Source organism: Pan paniscus, chromosome 5, assembly GCF_029289425.2.
Source record: "Pan paniscus chromosome 5, NHGRI_mPanPan1-v2.0_pri, whole genome shotgun sequence".
Taxonomy (NCBI): Eukaryota; Metazoa; Chordata; class Mammalia; order Primates; family Hominidae; genus Pan; species Pan paniscus.
Window position 1 is genome coordinate 178,146,902 of NC_073254.2, and position 21,517 is coordinate 178,168,418.

General features: G+C 49.7%; 1 protein-coding gene across 9 annotated transcripts in view; it reads left to right on the plus strand.

The window, feature by feature from the left end:
* Positions 1-21,517, plus strand: part of SYNJ2 (synaptojanin 2) — a 132,636-nt gene that overhangs the window by 51,115 nt on the left and 60,004 nt on the right. For all 9 annotated transcript variants that reach the window (XM_034963149.3, XM_055114279.2, XM_034963144.3 and 6 more), the window contains exons 4-5: positions 759-984; positions 10,689-10,772. In XM_034963149.3, the coding sequence (XP_034819040.2) occupies positions 759-984; positions 10,689-10,772 (310 nt within the window). The remainder of the gene's footprint in view (positions 1-758; positions 985-10,688; positions 10,773-21,517) is intronic.

Sequence of the window (21,517 nt, forward strand, 5' to 3'; positions counted from 1 at the left end):
GGGTCACTGAGGATACCTTTCACATAGGGTCACTTCAAGGGTGAAATGAGTTAATCCACCCCAAAGTACTTAGAATGGGGCTTAGTGCACAGGATAAATGTTGGCTATCACCCTGTCGTTATCATCATGGACTCTAGAGCCTACAGCAATCCACTAGGCATGGAGAGGGAATACTTGAACTTTCATTACATTTTATTTTCCTCGGATCTTTTTAAAATTTATTTTGGATTGCTTTGTAGCGCTCGTCATAATCATCTCATGGTGCATGTGTGTGTATATGTGGATAATTTAAGTAACTTCCCATATTTAATATGATTTTTAATCACTTATTGATCATGATTATTTAATAATAAAAGATGATTATTTTTTTACCAATGGGGCCTGCGATGAAAACTGTGGGGCCCACAGGGCTAACCAGAGGCCCCTTTGCGATTCCCCGAAAAGTGCACGCTGGCTCACTCTCCAGCTTTGCTTCCATTTAGCGACAGTGACAACCTGGTAGTGGCTTTGGGAAAGGACTCCCTGGCCATCCTCCTCTACGTGACACAGTGGTCCTGCTATTTGGGATCTCTTTGAAGCACATGAACTTCCCAGATCTGTACAGCCCAAGCGCAGAGTCCACTGGGGAGCAGCATGCATTCGCTGACCCGAAATGCTGCACCGTGCGCCCCCCAGTTCCTCAGCCACACTCGCTGTCCAGGCAGCATGTATTGGAGGATGTCAAGTGACTGGAATTGGCGTGGGACTGTGTTTTGCAGGAACCAGCTGTTGCACGTGCCCTTGAGGCAGCACCAGGTGAGCTGCTGTGACTGGCTGCTGAAGATCATCTGCGGGGTGGTCACCATCCGCACCGTGTATGCCTCCCACAAGCAGGCCAAGGCCTGCCTCATCTCTCGCGTTAGCTGTGAGCGCACAGGCACTCGCTTCCACACCCGTGGCGTGAACGACGACGGCCATGTGTCCAACTTCGTGGAGACAGAGCAGGTGAGTGCCCAGGCCCATCTGTGGCACCAAATGGTTCCGAGTGGCTGCAGCTCTTGCACACGCGCTTTCCACTTGGGGCAGAAGAGGCCCTGGCATATTTGTGGTGGTCTCTGATCAGGCTGCCTCCTATACGTGGAGAACAGCACGTGTAATTGGGCTCCGCATGAAAACGTGACCTCTGGTTTGCATGGTGTATCCTTTCTGATTCACATCTCATGCAGGGAAAATGCTGCTTAGCCGAGGTATTTTTAACTAAAAGGAATCAGGAATTTTTGCCATGGTCATGAAAGGTGGGCAGTATTCCAAGGGCAGCTGACAGATGAACCAATAGGGTTTGAAAATTCTTTTAGGACAAAAATAAGTAGATCAATACAATGGGGGGATGAAAGAAGAAACCATTATTTTTTATTCTAAATCAACTGAAGCTTCTCCTGGAAGCCAGTATTAGCACCCTAGAGTTGTGAAATCTGCGTGTTAAGCAGCCGCTCCCATCTGCTCCCCTAGAATATAGCCATCTGCTTAATTTCTCCTGGAGTGTTTTCTAAATTCTGTTCTCATTTCCAGAGATGCTGTCTTACAACTTTTAAATTTTTGCTCTAACTTGCAATCTGTAAGATAAGACCACCATGTGGAATACAGTGGTGTAAGCCGTAAGAAAGGAAAGCCCCGGAAGGCACATGTATGGTACTCCTGCCAGGGCAAGCTGGGTGCCCTGTGTTTACTGAGTGAAGGTGTGGCTTTGCATCCGTCCTCGCTGCCGCTGCTGGGAGAGGAACGCCTTATGTGGACTTTGGCCACTTTAATCCAGCATAGGTTTGAGCACCTGCCTTTACTGTGTGGGACTTTCTGCCTGCTCCAGTGTTCAGAGGGTAGATACAGAGATGAGGAGGCTCCTCTCGGAGTCCCCACTCAGAGGAACATCAGAGCAGGGGGCCCTAAGATGGGCAACAGCTGCAATTACTTGCCTGTAATTCTGCTCAGAATGTCTGCACTGTGGATATCAACGAGGCTATTACATAAATATCTGGTTAAAAATGAGATTGCTTTTGGCATCTTCGTCATGAAGTCTTTGACTGTTCCTATGTCTAGAATGGTATTGCCTAGGTTGTCTTCCAGGGTTTTTATAGTTTTGCGTTTTACATTCAAGTCTTTAACCCATCTTGAGTTGATTTTTGTATATGGTGTAAGGAAGGGGTCCAGTTTCAGTCTTCTGCATATGGCTAGCCAGTTATCCCAGCACCGTTTATTGAATAGGGAATCCTTTTCCCATTGCTTGTTTTTGCCAGGTTGGTCAAAGATCAGATGGTTGTAGGTGTACGGCCTTATTTCTGGGTTGTCTATTCTGTTTCATTGGTCCATGTATCTGTTTTTGTACCAGTGCCATGCTGCTTTGGTTACCATAGCCCTGTAGTATAGCTTGAATTCAGGTAGTGTGATGCCTCCAGCTTTGTTCTTTTTGCTTAGGATTGCCTTGGCTATTCGGGCTCTTTTTTGGTTCCATATGAATTTTAAAATAGTTTTTTCTAGTTCTATGAAGAATGTCAATGATAGTTTAATAGGAATAGCTTTGAATCCATAAATTGCTTTGGGCATTATGTCCATTTTAATGATATTGATTCTTCTTATCCATGAGGATGGAATGTTTTTCCATTTGTGTCATCTCCAATTTCTTTGAGCAGTGTTTTTTAATTCTCATTGTAGAGATCTTTCACCTCCCTCATAAACTGTATTGCTAGGTATTTTATTCTTCTCACAGCAGTTGTGAATGGGATTGTGTTCCTGATTTGGCTCTCTGCTTGACTGTTGTTGGTGTATTGATTTTGTATCCTGAGACTTTGCCGAAGCTGTTTATCAGGTTAAGGAGATTTTGGGCTGAGACTGTGGTGTTTTCTAGATATAGAATCATGTTGATTGCAAACAGGGATAGTTTGATTCCTTTCTTCCTATTGGGATGCCCTTTATTTCTTTCTCTTGCCTGATTGCCCTGGTCAAAACTTCTAATACTATTAATATGTTAAATAGGAGTGATGAGAGAGGGCATCCTTGTCCTGTGCTGGTTTTCAGCTTTTGCCCATTCAGTATGATGTTGGCTGTGGGTTTGTCATAAGTGGCTCTTATTAGTTTGAGGATTGTGGATCTAACCAAGCTAAAGAGCTTCTGCATAGCTGAAGAAACTATCAACAGAGTGAACAGACAACCTACAGAATGGGAGAAAATTTTTGCAAACTGTGCATCTGACAAAGGTCTAACACCCAGCATCTATAAGGAACTTAAACAAATTTCCAAGAAAAAAAAAAAAAAAACATTAAAAACTGGGCAAAGGACATAAACAGACACTTTTCAAAAGAAGGCATACATGCGGCCAGCAATCATGGAAAAAAGCTTAACATCACTGATCATTAGAGAAATGAGAATCAAAGCCACAATGAGCTACCCCCTCACACAAGTCAAATGGCTATTATTTGACTTGCGTGAATATTATTTGACTTGTGTGAAATGAGATATCTCCTCACACAATAATGGCTATTGTTAAAAAGTCAAAAAATAACAGATGCTGGCAAGATTGCAGAGAAAAAGGAACGCTCATACGCTGTTGGTGGGAGTGTAAATTAGTTCCACCATTGTGGAGAACAATGTGGTGATTCCTCAGAGACCTACTCACAATAGCAAAGACACGGAATCAACCTGAATGTCCATCAGTGGTAGACTGGATAAAGAAAATGTGGTTTGTATACAGCATGGAATACTATGCAGTCATGAAAAGGAATGAGATCATGTCCTTTCCAGCAACATGGATGCAGCTGGAGGCCATTACCCTAAGCAGACTAAGGCAGGAGCAGAAAACCAAACACTGCATGTTCTTACTTACAAGTGGGAGCTAAATGATGAGAACACATGGATACAAAGAGGGGAACAACACACACTGGGGCCTATCAGAGGGTGGAGGATGGAGGGTAGGAGGAGGGAGAGGATCAGGAAAAATAACTAATGGGTGCTGCTAGGCTTAATACTGGGTGACAAAATAACCTGTACAACAAACCCACATGACATGCGTTTACCTGTATAACAAACCTGCACAAGTACCCCTGAACTTAAAATAAAAGTTAAATTTTGAAAAATTTTAAAAAGGGGACAGAGAGAGAAGCTGTGGCCCCAGCTGGGTGGTTTTCTCTTTTCTGGCTGATGTCTGCATGGGGAGAGTCCCTTCCCTGCCCCACTTCATTACCACTTGCCTTTTATTTTGAACTTTTATTTAACATACTAGTTTTGGAATTTTAAGACCAGAATTTTAAGACTTGGGGTCTCTTCTATTGCATCTCATCGAGTAAGTCCCTGGGAACCACTGTCCTTTAGTGGCACTGTCCTTCCTAAAACACCGGACATTCTAACACGGAAAATGAAAGCAAACCGCATGCATTTCCTAGGACTGCCCATAATAAAGTACCCCAAACTGGGTGGCCGAAAACAACACACTTATTCTCTCCCAGTTCTGGAGACTGGAAGTCTGCAATCCAGGTGTCGGCAGGACTGCTGTCTCTTCGAAGTCCCCCCGGGGAGAACCCTTCTGAGCCCACCTGACCGCCCCGGCTTTTGGTGGCCCCTGGCAAGCATCTCTCCATCTCTGCCTCCATTTTCATGTGGCCTTCTCTGCCTGTGTCTCTCCAGGACTCCAGTCGTACTGGATCAGGGACCCACCCTACTCCAGTTGTCCTCATCTTTTTTTTTTTTTTTTTTTTTTTTTTGAGACGGAGTCTCACTCTGTCGCCCAGGCTGGAGTGCAGTGGCACAATCTCGGCTCACTGCAAGCTCTGCCTCCCGGGTTCACACCATTCTCCTGCCTCAGCCTCCTGAGTAGCTGGGACTACAGGCGCCCGCCACCACGCCCGGCTAATTTTTTGTATTTTTAGTAGAGACAGGGTTTCACCGTGTTAGCCAGGATGGTCTCGATCTCCTGACCTCGTGATCTGCCCGCCTCGGCCTCCCAAAGTGCTGAGATTACAGGTGTGAGCCACTGAGCCCGGCCCAGTTGTCCTCATCTTAACCCATTACTTCTGCAAAGACCCTATTTCCAAACAAGTTCTAAAGTACTGGGAGTTGGGACTTCACCATATGGTTTTTGGAAGGGACACCCCTCACCCTGGGCCGCAGATGCTGGCTCCTGTTAGAGGACTGTGCTTTACAGGCAGCGCCTGTGGCCCTGTGAGAACTCTCGCTGCAATCTTTGCTTTCTCACTTTTACAGACCAACAAGCCCTACCACAGACCAGGCTGGGCCTTGGCTCTGGCCACTTCGTGTCGCGTGCCTGCTGACTGGCGCTTGTCTCCTGTGTTGCCAGCTTGCTTGTTAGAGCTCAGAGGCAGGGACCTTGCCCCCACATCTCCTGAATCTCCCACCTCGGGCAGCCTGGCAAGGCCATAGAGATATGAACAGCCTGCCCTTCCAGCTCCTGGGGTACAGCCCGATGCTGTTGACATTGCCTCCACCTCCCTTCCTTGTCGGGGCTGGGGAGGGATTTCTTGGCTCCCATAAGCCTTTGTGGGCTTCCTAGTGTGTGTGTTTTTGTCCTTTTTCGTCCTCTGGGCTCTGGGCTAGACAGGGATGCTCTCCATGAAGTCCCCACCCAACCTTACTCCCAGGAGCAGCAGTGATTGACAGACAGCTGGGCACCACCAACTGCCGCTCACCCACAGATGCAGCAGCTGCGGATGCTGCCCCCGCCCCACCTAGAGAGCATAACTTAACCCATGGTGACTTCGTTAACAAGAGATGCGTAGCGGGGTCCCAGGAAGGTGGCCCTACACCCACGGTAGCTCTTGGTTGGGTGCCTATGTTTCAGGCTGTGCTGATGAGCCTGGAGGTGCCTGGGCTGGCCCATCCATCGGAGACCCCGGACAGCCTGGCTACCCAGGAAGGGGAGCTGTCACTTCCCAGCGCTGAGTCCAGGACTGTCCACGTGGGCCTTCAGCAAAGCCTGACTGAGCCTGCCAGGTCCCAGGCTCTGCTCCCAGGTGGGTGGGCATGGGAGGCAGTGGTGGTGTGATGGGGGCGCAGCAGGAGTGGGGCAGGTGAAGCTGGTCCTGCCAGGTGCTGCCGCCCTTCCAGGTGGTACTTCCGATAGGCGGTGTTCGGCTGGTGACCCCTGCCTGGAGGGCGAGGGGAAGCACAGCAGAGCCAGGGCAGGGAGAAGCGTGTGCTGCGCGCAGCCCAGGAAGGAGGGGCATGGAGCAGAAAGAAACTCAGGTGAACTGGAGGAGCAGAGAGGGTTCATGCTTCCTGCACACATGGGACCAGGGCATGGGCCTGGTGGGGGGTCAGCATTCCTCCAAGCCAAAAAACACAGGTGTGACAGCCCTTTTTCTAGAACATTACAGAAGCAGCAGGAGCAGAGATGGCTGCAGGGAAGTGACTGTTCCCCAAAAGCAAGAAACTCCTGTTGCCTCACTTGTATAAGCCAAGGGAACCCCTCGCTTTCTGTCTCTGGAGTCACTGAATATTTTTGTTTATGTCACTTTATAGCAGTACTGATGCTTAGGTTGATCTAAGTTTGTTTTTAAAACACAAAACACGTCTTTAAGTGGAATGCACAGTTAGTATGCTCCTGCGAAGCGGCAGCCCCGCTGCCCTCCCTGGCTCTGCGGCCACCTGCTGAGGATGATTCTTCCAGGATGAGTCAGGAGAGTGGAGCAAGGCTCAGCCTGCAGGTTCTTGCTGAGCTCAGGGAAGCAGCCCCGTGAGGATCGGGCTGCGTGGTCTGCAGGGGAACCTGCCTGGGACCCTGCTGAGATTCACCTGTTTCAGGTGCCAGTGATCTGCTGGGATTCTGGAGAGGTCCCTCAGGGGAGCCGGGCACTTCCTACCCCCTTGAGTTTGCAAAGTCACAACTGAGGGCCTGGGTTGGGACGGTGTCATGAGCTCTCCATAAGCTTTGCTTATGGTACAGGAGCAGACTGTCTGGCGCTTCTGGAGACCTTTAACGTGCTCCTGTAGACAGTCGGGTAGACTCATTCTGGTAGCACAGCGTGGCCTCCCCCTCCACCTGACATCTGAGGAAGTGGCAGGCTCTGCATCTCGGTGGCCTCGCCCCAGGGTGCGGGGAGCAACTTTGAGGAAATTAGTGCTGAGCCTCCAGTAGGAAGGAGGACTGTGCTGGGGAGGCAGGTGAGCCCCTTGTGGTGCCGCCTGCAGGTCACACTGGCCTGGGGCCCCTGCAGAGGAAACAGGATCCACCAGCCAGGCCCGCTGACCATTTGGAAGTGGAGCGTGCGCACAGGCGGCTGTGCGGTCATCGTCTGGCAAACAAATGATGGGACCGGACCAGGAGCAGACTGGCTCCCTGTGGTGGGGACTCTTGGCAGGCGGATCAGCTTCTTAGGAATTAATTCTCAGGAAGCCAGAAAAGGGGGACCCTGTGGCACCCTCTGCTTTTGCTTTGGTTTAACATGTTTCCTAGGAGGAGTAATTAATCTTTCTCTGAGGCAGGCTGTGTGTGTGTGTGCATGGGTTGTATGTGTACAGTGTGTGCTTGGTATATGCATTTATGTGTTGTACATGTTGTGTGTATGTCATGTGCATTGTGCATTTGTGTATACATGTGTATGGTGTCGTGTGCCTTGTGTTTGTTTTTCATGTGTATGTGTGCAGTGTGTGCATTTATGTGTTGTATACACACGTGTGTGGGTTGTGCATGTGTTGTGTGTGTGCACGCACAGATGTTGTGTACATGTGTAGATAGCATCTCAGCCTCCTTGGGAGGAAGCCTTGAGTCTTTTTGGCTCTGCTGAGTCATAGCTGGTGGGCTTGCTCTGCAGTGCTGACTCACCACACAGAAAAACAAGACCAAAAAGTCCCCTCAGTCTATTAAAAAAAAAAAGGATGTAAGATAAATATTTGGCTATTCAAGATAAGGCCACTGACTCATTCAGGGAGGTTAGGATGACTGCGTGTCCTCCCAGGAATGCAGACTTGGAGATAATTGGTTTGTAGACACTGTATCTGGAAGCAGAAGGTCAGCAGAAAGCCTTTCAGATAGAAGGTATATGCACCCCTGTGAGTTTTCCTGCCTCGTCCCTCTCTTTTTATGGCCATTAGGTTTCTGTTCCCACTGCTCTGGAAGCGTCACTCAGGGTCACCCTCTGGCTGCTCAGTCTGGGGTCTAGGCACTGGCCTGGCCTCACACAGCACTGGCATGAGCCTCCGTCTTTGGCTGCTCAGTCTGGGGTCTAGGCACTGGCCTGGCCTCATCACAGCACTGGCACAGGCCTCCGACTTTTCCTCCTGTGGCCCCACTGCTCTTCCTGGTCTCCTTCCCACCTCTCGTCTGTTCCTTCTTGAATCCCTCCTTCTTCCCAGGACCCAAGCTCTCTCCGACGCCAGCAGGTGCCCTCGTGCATACTCATAGCGTCAGGGCCTCTGGGGAAGAGAAAACAGCTTCGTTTTTTGAGTGGCTACTCTGTGCTGGGACTATGCCCCCTCATTTACCCCTCACAGCTCATCCCTTCTCTGTGCACAAGGTGACATGAACTTCATGTAGAGAGAGGGAAACTGAGGCTGAAGATGGCTAAGTAATGTGCCCAGGGCCACCCTGCTGAGCAAATGGGGGTTTGCAAAGTGGCAGTCGGACCCAGCTTATGCTAATACCAGAGCCCACTTTCTCTCCTGCTTCCACTTTCTGTCCTGCCTCCCCACCCCAAGAGCCCTCTGTCAAAATGACATCTGTGAGGTGAGACATCACTTCTTCCACTGGTATTAAAAGTTGTTCGCCCAGAATGGAAATGTATCACTTGCATTTGACGGTCAAGTTATGCCTGTCGCCTTGGGAACAAAGAAGGCAGTCTTGATGATAGGACGGGGTGCAGATGTCACCTGCTTCCCCTGTGGAGGACGGGGTGGAGAACTTTGGAGCTCCTTTCTTCTTGATCCAGTGTGAGCAGGGAGGGGCATACAGAGCACTGACGGCCCTTGGTGTTTTCAGAAGCTGGTTCTGGGCAAGTCTCAGCTTGGGAGGAGCCTGATGTGATGCTGGAAGTGGCGTTGTTAGCACTTGGGGCAGTCAGAGTGAAGGGAGACATTCCTCAGCCTAAATAGATCATGGGCATTGGTTTTTGTTGTTTGGTGTTTTTTGGATTTCGCTCTGTTGCCCCAGCTGGAGTGTCATGGTGCAATCATAGCTCACTGCAGCCTCATCCTCCTGGGCTCAGGTGATCTTCTTGCCTCAGCCTCCCGAGTAGCTGGGACTACAGGCATATGCCACCATACCCGGCTAACTTTTTAAAAATTGTTTTGGTAGAGATGGGGGTCTCACTTTATTACCCAGGCTGGTCTCAAACTTTTGGGCTCAAGCCTGCCTCCCACCTTGGCCTCCCAAAGCGGTGGGACTGTAGGCGTGAGTCACCGTGCCCAGGCTGGATATTGTTAAACATTGTCTTTATATACAAATGTTGGTTTCTTTTCCAGGAACCTGGGCCTATGCAGGGCGCACACGCCGGTCAATTGTATGTACCTAATTTCATGGTAGCCAACTATGTCTGTAGCCGTTCAAGCAACCTGCTATTTTATTCTCTTTTGTTAGTAGAAGAATGGAGTGTAACAGCTTTGCTGGTACTCAATACCTGGAAACAGACAGCATGTTCTTAACACATGCTTTTTTCCTTTGGAAATTAAAGGATAGTATTCCAGTTTGACAATATAGATACCAGGCTCCTGTAATTCCTTTGGTCCAGGGAAACAGTGGCTCTAATTTTCAGGTCCTCCACTGCAGAATGACTCATTCCTGTGTGATCTGAGCGTGATCTCCCCTGCATGGGAAGCTGCCCTGTAAGGGAGCAGGCTGGTGAGGAACGGAAAGGACCACAGCAGCGCCCAGGCCGCCCTGCCAGGCCAGGCTAGAGTTGCGCAGATAAAGGCCCCGCATCTGATAAGTGTCGCCGCCTGCCCCTGCTGACGCTCAGGATTGTACTTCTTGTCCTTTTAAAACTCCCTTGCACTCCAGCGTCATTGGAGGCCTGCAGGCACACTCTGAAATAGCTGTACGTGTGGGTGGGGAGGAGATAGATGTCTTAAAGTGTACGGATCATTTGTTTCTCTGCAGGTGCTGTCACACTGGAAGCTTGTGGAAACCGTGTTGTGTGTGTTAACTGAGTGGTGTGTTTAAGAACACAGTGGGGCAGGGCCAGGACCAAGTACAAGGTCAGGCTGAGTCTTGCATTGTCAAGTACGAGACTGGCTAGCACAGCCACTGAGGTCTTTTGGCTATCACTGGTGCATTTTATTTCATTCAGTCCTTTTTTCATAGCTCTCTGCTGCTTAGCTGTTTGCCAAGGCAAGAATAGAGGGCTCTAAGGAAGGTTACATTCCAGAGCACACTGACTTCTCTTCATACAGGGGGTGGCGGAAGGCTGTTCCTGGGATTTTCAGGGTGATGATAAGGTTGTGCCCTAGAAGTGTGAATTCCCGGAGACCCTGGGAGGCCCCAACCCCCAGCAGACCCCCTCCTCAGAGGCTGGTCGACAGCCAGCATGCCTGCCCAGTACCTGGCGAGAGGTCAGGGCGCGTCGCCAGATAGGGGAGCAGAGGACGCCGGAGTCCACCGTCCGCCCTTCATTCTGGCTGGTGTCGGGTCACAGGTAGCCAGATCCCGTTACCCAGCCCAGGACGTTCGGTTTCATTGAAGAATACCTTTCCCTTTCTGTTTCCTTGTGCCGCAGATGATTTACATGGACGATGGAGTGTCATCTTTTGTCCAGATCAGAGGCTCCGTTCCGCTGTTCTGGGAGCAGCCAGGGCTTCAGGTAGGTCATGAAAAAACTTAAATGTCCCCTTGTGATGTTGTCCGCCCTGCCCTTCCCTTCAATAGCTGGGGAAGATTTCTTTTAACACGTTCGTTTCATGGCATAGTTGCCAGTCTTTTTCCTCAGCCCTGTTGTGTTGAGCTGAGCTGTCAAAGTGTGCACACGTGTGTGTATATGCATGCATACGTGTGTGTAGAAAACACAGACACCACTTTGTTGTTTCTGGTCGTCAAGGATGCTGTATGAAGCCGCTGACTCGGGAACGGTGCTGCGGTGCCTGCTGAGTGGGTGCCGCGAAGTGAGCTTGGGTAGCACTGCCTGAAGTTAGACCCTGAGTTTGGTGTACTGAGGACGTTTCTGAGAGCCGTGACTCTCATGGAGGGCTTCAGGAAGGCTCTGTGGCTGCGTAGGTCTGGCACCCAGTGCTGCCTGTTGTGGGGCCACGTGAGACTTCTACAGCTTTCCCGTGATTTCTAAAAATACCCCTTGCTGTCCAAAGCAGGGCTCTGGTCAGTGCCAGAGAGATTTGGCATTCTTTCTCCTGGGAAGAGCACAGGGTGGGGACACATTCCAAGAACACATTTGTCATCAATGGAATGACACACTGCCTCCTTCACCAGGGTCTCTAACAAGGTGGGTTATGGGCCGAGTGGACTGGAGGGGCCTCCCCACTAATCCCCAGTCTTCCTCCCTGTCCCGAGGGGACGTGGGTGCCTTCAGAAAGCCTCTCGGCCAGGGCCTTTGTCGCCTCTCAGCTCTTCTTACCGACAGCTCTCATGTGACTGTGTTTGGGTTGCCAGCCAGTGGCTACTGGGGCCCAGAGTGCCATCTGCCAGGTTCCAGGGGATGTTTGACAACGCTGGACTCAGGGTCCCCAGTCTTGGGTTCAGCTTCTTAGCCTGCTCTTTGACTTGACCCTGTGCCAGGAGCAGGTGAGTCACTTGTCCCCATGGCTGTCAGCATGCTGCAGTGACAGCATTGGTGAAGTACTGGGTCAGCCTGGGCAGTGAGATGGATGAATGGAGGTCTCGTTTAGGCTCCACGCTCTGGTAGGGAGAAAAGTCTTGATTAACATTCAGTCTTTCCACTAGAAAGAGAGCACCACACTGCACGAGATAACTGACGGCCTCCGGAGAAATGCTCCTGAGGACAGCTGTGACACAGAAATTCCTCCGGAGGGCTGCCCAAAGGAGGTTTTTGGAAAAATAGCTTTATTGCAATATAACTTACACACCCATTTAAAGCCTACAACTTGGTGCTTTTACTGCATTTATGGTGTTGTGTAACCACCACTGTAATCTAATCTTAGAACACTTTGATCACCACTAAAAAACTTTGTCCCCGTTAGTGGTCTCTCCCATCCCCTCCAAGTCTCCCTCATGCCAACTCGACTGTTCATCTACTGTCTTTATCTATAGATTTCCCATTCCAGACATTCCAAAAGAGTTTTTGAAACCTGATTTTCTTTAAATATGGAGTTTTCCTTTGGAAACTTCTCGAGCTCTGTATTCAGGAGAATGAAAGAATTGATCGAATGAGTGTGGCAAAAAAGGAGACGGGGAGACCATGTTGTGTTTCATGTAAAGTTTGTAAGAAATCCAAAAATTAGGGGAATGGTCATGATGGATTCTTAGAATTTGGGAAGGACCCTTTGGAATTCATCCATTCCACCCTCTGACTCTCAGTTCAGGGGTCCTCCTTTTTTTTTTTTTTTTTTTTTTTGAGATGGAGTCTCACTCTGTTGCCCAGGCTGGAGTGCAGTGGTGCAATCTCAGCTCACTGCAACATCTGCCCCCTGAGTTCAAGCCGTTCCCCTGCCTCAGCCTCCAGAGTAGCTGGGACTACAGGTGCCCACTACCACACCCAGCTAATTTTGTTTTATTTTTAGTAGAGATGGAGTGTCACTGTGTTAGCCAGGCTGGTCTCGAACTCCTGACCTCAGGTAATCCACCCACCTCAGCCTCCCAAAGTGCTGGGATTACAGGCGTGAGCCACCGCACCTGGCCAGGCCAGTTCAGGGATCCTCTTCCAGGACCTCCAAAGGGCTGTCCTCCAGGCCACAACTGGGGATGGTTCCGACTCTTGGTGAATTCCTCCTGTATTGCACTGCTGCGTCTGTCTGACTCTAGAGTGTTTTGGGGTGCGCAGGAGTATGTATGATTCTTCTCCGTGTGACTCACCCTCAGTCCTTGGAGGGAGTCTTCTGGTTCCCTCTTCTTCTTCTTGTCTTCTCTAAGGCCTCCCAACTCCTTTGGCCATCTTCCCTTCTGTTTCTAAGACTCTCAATGTTCTCATCTCCCTCATCTAAAAAATGACACTCCTTTTTGTCGTTCCCCTCTTGGATTTCATTTTGGTCTTACCTTGACCTTCGTGCTGCCTCAGATGTAGCCTGACCCGCCATGGGATGACTGTGCCTTGGTCTGTCAGGGGCCAGGAGCAGTGGACCACGAGGTCTCAGCTTTTTGGCAGCTGTTTCACCCTCTTAAATTCCTAACATTTGTGCTGCACCAAAGCCTCCATGGTTTCTTCTTTTTGTTTTTTGTTTTGTTTTGTTTTTGAGACGAAGTCTTGCTCTGTCACCCAGGCTGGAGTGCAATGGCACGACCTCGGCTCACTGCAACCTCCACTTCCTGGGTTCAAGAGATTCTCCTGCCTCAGCCTCACAAGTAGCTGGGGTTACAGGCACCCACCACCATGCCTGGCTAATTTTTTTGGTATTTTTAGTAGAGACAGGGTTTCATCACGTTGACCAGGCTGGTTTTGAACTTCTGACCTCAAGTGATCTGCCCGCTTCGGCCTCCCAAAGTGCTAGGATTACAGGCGTGAGCCATCGCGCCCAGCCTCCATGGTTTCTTCAAAACAAGCTTCAGAAGGCTTTAGTGTTCCTTAATCTTATTAAGGATTTGCTAACCTTTGGGCCTAATACCTGTGTTTAGCCTCTAAACACCACTCATCATCAAAGAGAGATGAAGTCATTTTCACAGGGGGCTGGGAGGGCAGCAGGAAGTGGTGGTCTACCGTCACCGGCTTCAACTGTCACTATCAAGCCTAAGGCTGCTTCTAGTTATTTTTCTCCACTTTGAACTTTTTCTCTTCCTTCTTCACTTAGGTTAGATGAAAAATGCAAAGATTTTGGGGTGAGTAGCTTGCGTATTAAGCTGCAATGCTGTCCCTCCTTGACAGCTGCCGTTGGAAACCCAGGAGCCCGGCCGGATGGGGTGGGGTTGAGCAGAGGGTGGTGGATGAGGATTTGTCTGCATGTTTTCCTGGGTAATGGTACCTTCAGTACTTCCTGACTCCATTTCTAGCAGCCGTGTACCTTTAATAAATTTCATTTTTACTGTGTAAATGGGCTGTGCAGTTTATAAATAGCCACATTGAAATTTTACCCTTAAAGCAAATTGCTCCCTGGTCTAGCTAGTTCGAGAATCTATTTATGATCTGTGTCTGTGGTTGACAACGTTGCTCCCCTGGTCATTGTAGAAGCTTCCTCCCCCTCATATGCTGTATAGACACATGCCTTGCCAAGGTGAGTTCAGTCTGTCTTTTGAAGTTTCCTGCAACTGAACCAAACGGAGGAGGATGCCAAGTAGAGCAGACCCCTCTTGCCCTGCCTTCGCCTCTTCCCTGCCAGAAACCATTCGCCAAGTTCGTGGAGTCGTGGCGCTGGATGGGCTTGTGTGTTTGTACCTTTCTTTTTTCCAAAAAGGACATGAGATGGCTTGTAGTATAACAGTTTCAAAAATAAGTGAAGAGGTCCGGATGAAGGGCAAGAGTCGAATTGGTGCCCACGATGCATGCCGTGGGTCTTGTGTGCGTGGGAAGGAACCTGACGCTTGTTCCAAGCTTCCCCGCAGCCACCACAGAAAGAACCGCGGTCACAGCCAGTTTATGACAGTGACTCAGAGCACGAGCTTTGAAGCGACACAGACCTGGGCTCAAATTCAAACTCTGGCTCCCCTGCTTTGGAACCATGTGTGTTGGAGAGGCTCTTATCTGTGCCAAGCCTTAGTTTACTTTTCTGTAAAATGGGGCTAACAATATCTACCTTATAGGGTTCTAGAGAGGATTAAAGAGCGTAATATAAGAATTTGGCTGGGCATGGGGGCTCATGCCTGTAATTCCAGCAATTTGGGAGGCCAAGGTGGACAGATCACTTGAGGTCAGGAGTTTAAGACAAGCCTGGCCAACATGGTGAAATCCCATCCCCACTAAAAATGCAAAAATTAGCTAGTCATGGTGGCAGGTTCCTGTAATCCCAGTTATTCAGGAGGCTGAGGCAGGAGAATCACTTGAACCTGGGAGGAGGAGTTTGCAGTGAGCCAAGATTGTGCCACCACACTCTAGCCTGGTCAACAGAGTGCGACTCTGTCAAAAAAAAAAAAAACACACACACGGTATCTAGAATCTAAAAAGTACTCAAAATGGCAGCTGCTATTGATACTAACAGAAACAAATGATAACACCCAGGAGATAAAACCAATGGTGGCATCCGGAGAAGCGTGGCTCTTGGTGTCCTGAGCACTGAATGAGAGTTTCCTCCTGTCTTCGCGGGAACAGGGACACCGTGAGATGTAGTAACATGAAGACAGCTTCCTGGTCAGTCTTATCTCTCATCCCTCATAGACTCATCGTAAATCAGTAACCCCAGATGAAGCCATTTATTCATCCCAAACATTCACTGAGCGTCTGCCAGGTGTAGGGGGCACCAGGGATCAGATACAGTCCCTGCCTTCAGGGAGCAGGGGGCAGGACATGGCAGTGTTGTGTGGACAGAGCCGTGCTGGAAGAAGGAAGAGGCCCCGGGGGCAGCTCTCCCAGGCTGAGGGTGTGGGGTGGGCTGCCCAAGGGTCCAGACTGGGGAGGGGTGAGGAAGAAGCCCTCAGGCAAGGAAGGCAGCCCTTGCAGAGGGAACAATGGGTGCAGGTGTTGTAACCCTTGGATTCACAGTGATCAGGGAGCGTCACTGGGTAGCTTCTTGAAGTCCTGGGCATGAAGGGAATGGGAGAACAGATAGGAGAGGTGAGCAGGGCTGGGTCAAGGGCCTGTGGATGCTACACTGAGAAGTTTGCATCCCATACCAGCAGCTACTCAAGCAGTACTCCCCAACCTTGCTGCACAGAAGACTGCTGGGGAGCTTGAAAAATCCTGATACCCAGGTTGATACCATACACATTAAGTCACAATATCTGGGGCCGGGAGCCAGGCAGCCGTCCTTTTTGAAGACCCATGGGTGACTCCAGCATGCAGAAAAGTATGGGGACCACTCGGTGCTGTGCTGGCAAGCCAGTTTTATTGGGGTCAGACTGGGTGCAGGGAGCTTTGGTTTGTAGCATTTGTCCATTGCTGTGGTGTAAATTCTCCCATCGTGGCCACTTTCAACCTACGGCTCCACATCACTGAGCTCAGAGTTGGGACCAGCTGGGTGCACCGTCGGCTTGCAAGCCTGCGGGAGCTGGCTCCAGCACACACTGGACACTGCTAAAGGGCTGCAAGAGGTAGACACACAATTAGACAGAAGTCTAGGCAGTGTTAGTTTGGGGGGGAAAGACACCAGATGGGAGGCCGTTGAGCTGAGATTTTTGGGTAGCCTTAAGTCTGGTAGGAGTGGTGGGGTGCAGGGGAGAGGCGTGGAGGTGCTGTCTGAGATCCTTGGGCCTCTTGAGTGCTGATCGAGACTCTGCTGTGACTTCCACAGCCAGGAGTTCTCCAGACCCCGACTATCCTCATGGCTGTCTACCTAACCTCAGTCTCTGGTCTATAGGATTGAACTAATGACTTTAGGGGCCAGATAAGAGTAGCTGGCCCTTTGCCCAGAGGGGAGGAGGACGGGGTGGAGGAGAAGGGAAGCTACAAAGTGCAGTGACAGTGGTGGACCCTGCCCCCAGCTGCAGCTCGTGCCTGTGGCTTCTGACACCCAGTGACCTCAGGACTAGGTGATGCCAGAGAAGGTGGATGCTGGTCAGTGCTGGAGCAGGACAGAGGGGAGGAAGGATATGAGGCCCAAGGAACCCAGACAAAAGGGATGCACGGGGTGACGGAGGAAGGGTGAGCTCCGGAGAGAACATGAGGCCCAGCTCCCCTCCACTTTTGCCCAAGGCCTCACTGTGTTGCCTTTCCACCTGCTTAAAAGAAGCAGCTTAGGGTCATGACTCAGGGAGAGGCGGTTAGACAAGTCCAGTAATACAACTTGTTTAGGGGATGGAGGGACCCAGCCTGAGGCCCTGAGCCCAAGGAAGCAGCTGTGGCAAGCTGAGCCTGGTCACGGTGTCCCTGAGGCTCTGCAGGTATGGACATGCCTCTGCTGGTATGCATGCAGCTCTGCAGGTGGGAACATGGCTCTGCAGGTGTGGACATGGCTCTGCAGGTATGCACGCGGCTCTGCAGGTGGGGACACGGCTCTGCAGGTATGCATGCAGCTCTGCAGGTGGGGACATGCCTCTACCAGTATGCACGTGGCTCTGCAGGTGTGCACCTGGCTCTGCAGGTATGGACACAGCTCTGCAGGTATGGACAGGGCTCTGCAGGTGTGCATGCAGCTCTACAGGTGTGGATGCACCTCTGCAGGTATGCACATGGCCCCTGGAGCTGTCTTCCCTGCTGTACCTTCTACCCCTTCATGGGCATTTGCAACCTGAGCCAAAAGGGAACATAACAAGTCCTGAAATAAGTCAAAACCAGAGCCACTCAAACTTCAGCGTGTGTGCATAGGAATCTCCTGGAGGGCTTGTTAAAACACAGATTCCTGGCCCCACCCCTGGAGAGTCTGGCTCAGCAGATCTGGGGTAGGCCCAGGACTTTGCATTTCTAACAAGCACCCAGAGGAGGTCCAACGACCACACTTTGAGAATCACTGGTCTAGACTTAACAGATCTCTTCTGCCCATTCCCTGCTCTAGTCATTCACCCGGGGGTGGTGCTCCCGACTGACTTCTTAGTTCTCTGAGGTAGAAAGGTTTGTTGTCAGCAGTGATACTGGACTAGCCACTGCAGGGGATATTGACCATGCCTGTGACAGTTGGGCCCAGCCCTGTCCACACGGAATGCTTGTCTAAGTCCAGGATGAAAGACAAGCCTGAGGCCTCAGAAAAGATGTGTTGCAGCCTCTGTCCAGGCTGTGCCTTCTGCTGTGGGCAGCTGATTCCAGGGCGTGCCGTCTGCTTGCCACATTCCCTGAGTCCTCACTGATGTGGTTGAGGGGATCCCATCAAAGGCAGGTGCCTCATTTCACTCTGCTTTGCTGCCTGCTCCCTGGACTCAAGGGCATAGTTTCTGTCAAATTAATTTGCAATTGTGCAGACTTGTTAGAAACTTTGAAGTGCTTCTGGGTCTTTCCATGGGAGTCCTGGTTAGGTGTCATCACCCAGGCCAGGGGATTCAGCGTCTCCCATCCCTTTCCTGCCTTTCCACGATACCCAATGGCATGTTGACTCGGAGGGCGCTCAGTAACAGGAATGGACTGCTGCCTGATAATGCAGTTTATATGTTAACGGGGGAGCTATAGAGCCTGGGGATTGGAGCCTGCTAGGTCCAGTCATCTGTGCGACAGTTTCTACCTAATTAAAAGAAGAGGCTTTGGGTTATGACTCAGAGAGAGACAGTTAGACATGTCCAGTAATAGAACTTGTCACGACGGAGAGCCAGGCTCCTCAGCCCTGGCCTGCCGAGCTTGTATTCGCTTCTTACTGTGCTCCCATGGGGAATGATCCTATAAACAGCTGCTGCTCATTGCTGAAGCCAGGGGAGATTTCTTGTGATGACTGACAGAACACACAGAGCAGGTAGCCCCTCTCTTGGGTTTTAGCCCTGGTGACCTCTCAGAGGGTGGCTGAGGGGTACACAGACCCGCTGACTTCCCTCAGGGTGCAGGATGGAGCAGGCCTCTCGGTAGCGCGGCCATGAAAGTTTTCAAATTCTCTGAGATTTCCTCAGCCAGGTGTTGATGGCCATGGGGATAAAGGACAGAGGTGACACAGGCAGCAAACAAAACAAAACAAAACAAAAAAACCCCCACAGGTTTGGGGTGAGCCTTTCTTAGGAGCTCCATTAACCAACAGCCAAGATGCCTCATTTTGCACTCACTTCACTTGTGACCAAAGTGTCTTAGGACCAAAAGGGATTTGGGACTTTGTTGAACTGTTTACATAAAAAAAAACCTGGCCAGGCACAATGGCTCAAGCCTGTAATCTCAGTACTTTGAAAGGCCGAGGTGGGTGGATCACTTGAGCCCGGGAGTTCGAGACCAGCGTGGGCAACATGGCGAAACCCCATCTCTACAAAAAATACCAAAAAAAAAAAAATAATAAAATAACCAGGTGTTGTGGTGTACACTTGTAGTCCCGGCAACTTGGGAGGCTGAGGTGGGAGGATCATTTGAACCTGGGAGGTTGAGGCTGCAGTGAGCCGTGATTGCACCACTGCACTCCAGCCTGGGCAACAGAGTAAGACCCTGTCTCAAAGAAAAAAAAAAAGAAGAAGAAGAAGAAGAAAAGAAAAGGAAACCTTCTCCAAGGAATCTCTAAATCTATTGCTGAGAAACCAGTTCTCTAGATGGGTGCTTTTCTTGAGTCTGAGATGGGGCAGTTGTATCACCTGTAGTGTTGAGTTATACAATGATACATGAAGTGTGATAATAACTGCATCTCATAACATAGATAAATCTGATGACACTACTTTTACAACACTCAAACAGAAGCAAAACTAAAGAGTGCATTTTTAACAACTTATTCTTGAAATAATTTCAGACCTACAGAAAAAATTTAAGAATAAGAGGGAGCTCCCATATGTCCTTCACCCAGATTCACTAAATTTTAACCTTTTGCCACACACGTTATTATTTTTTGAACCATTTGAGAGTAGGTTGCATATATCACATCAGTGTTAGTCCATTTGCCTTGCTGTAAAGGAATACCTGAGGCTGGGTAATTTATAAAGGAAAGAGGTTTATTTGGCTCATGGTAATGCAGGCTATACAGGAAGCATGGTGCCAGCATCTGCTTCTGGGGAGGGCCTCAGGAAGCTTACAGTCATGGTGGAAGAGGAAGGGGAGCCAGTGTGTCATATGATGAGGGAGGGAGCAAGGAGAGGGAGGTTGCAGGTTCCTTTAAACAACTAGCTCTCCTGTGAACCAGCAAGAACTCATTCATTACCATGGGGTTGTCACCAAGCTATTCATGAGGGATCTGTCCATATGATCCAAACACCTCCCACTAGGCCCCACCTCCAACACTGGAGGTCACGTGTTAATGTGAGATTTGGAAGGGACACACATCCAAACCGTGTCGGTGTCTCTTTACTTAAGTGCAAAATGTACTCTCCTACATCACCATAGTATAGGTACACATTTGGGAAATTTAACATTGACAAAGTACTTCAATCTCATCTGCAGGCAATATTCCAAATTGATCACTTGTCTCAGTGATGTCCTTTGAAGCACCTTTTCCCGCCTTGAGTCCAGCATCACATACTGCATTTTGTGGTCATGTCTCTAGTCTTTAATCTGCATCTGTTTCTCAGCTTTCTGTCTTTCAAAACATTGATGTTTTTGGAGAATGCAAGCCTTCTTTTCCATTAAGTCGAGGGTCCCTACCTTTACGTTTTCCTAGTGTTTCATTATAATCACATTCAGTGTATGGATCCCTGACCAGAATGCTACCTAGATGATGCTGTGTCCTTCTCAGGGTACCAGATCTGGAGGCACACGGTGTCCATCTGCCCCTCATTAGTGATGTTAATTTTGGTCACCCAGTCAAGGTGCTATTCAGTTTCTCCATTTACGCTTAATATGTTTTCCCTTTCAACTAATCAGCAATCTATGGGAGACACTTTGAGACCATGCTGGTATCCTGCCTCTTACTAAAGTTTCCCTTAAGATATATCATCAACAGATAATTTTTGCTGAACAATTATTTACTATGACAGTTGTAAAATGATGATTTTTAAATGATTTCCTCCAAATTTATTACTTGGTATTCTACTATAGAGCCCTCTCTTGTTCCCCATTCACCCACCTACACACCCACCCACCTGCACACTGATTCACCCATCTGTCACCCATTAACCCATCCATTCATCCACCCATCCACCCTCCCATCTACTTATCCACTCATCGTCCACCTATCTATCCACCCATCCACCTATCCACCTACCTGTCTACCCACCATCCACCCATCCCTCTATCCAGCCAGTCATCCATCCATCCATCCAGTCATCCACCCATCCAGCCATCCAGCGATCCAGCCATCAATCCACCCAGCCATCCACGCACCCACCCATCCACCCACCCACTCACCCACTTACCTATCCATCCATCTTTCATCTACCCATTCACCCACCCATCCATCCATCCTCACATTCACCTGTCCATCCATCCTCACATTCACCTGTCCATCCATCCACCCACCTATCCATCTACTGATGCATCCACTCACCCATCCATCCACCCACCCATCCATCCATCCATCCCCATTCACCCATCCATCTATCCATTCAGTCACCCATCTATTCACCCATCCATCCATCCCCCCATTCATCCATCCACCCATTATCCATCCATTCAGCCATCCACCCATTCATTCACCCATTCATCTATCCATCCACTCACCCACCCACCTACCCATCCACCCATCTATCCATCCACTCAGCTATCCATCCATCCATCCATCCATCCACCCACCCACCCACCCATCCATCCATCCATCCATCCACTCAGCTATTCATCCATCCACCCACACAGCTATTCATCCA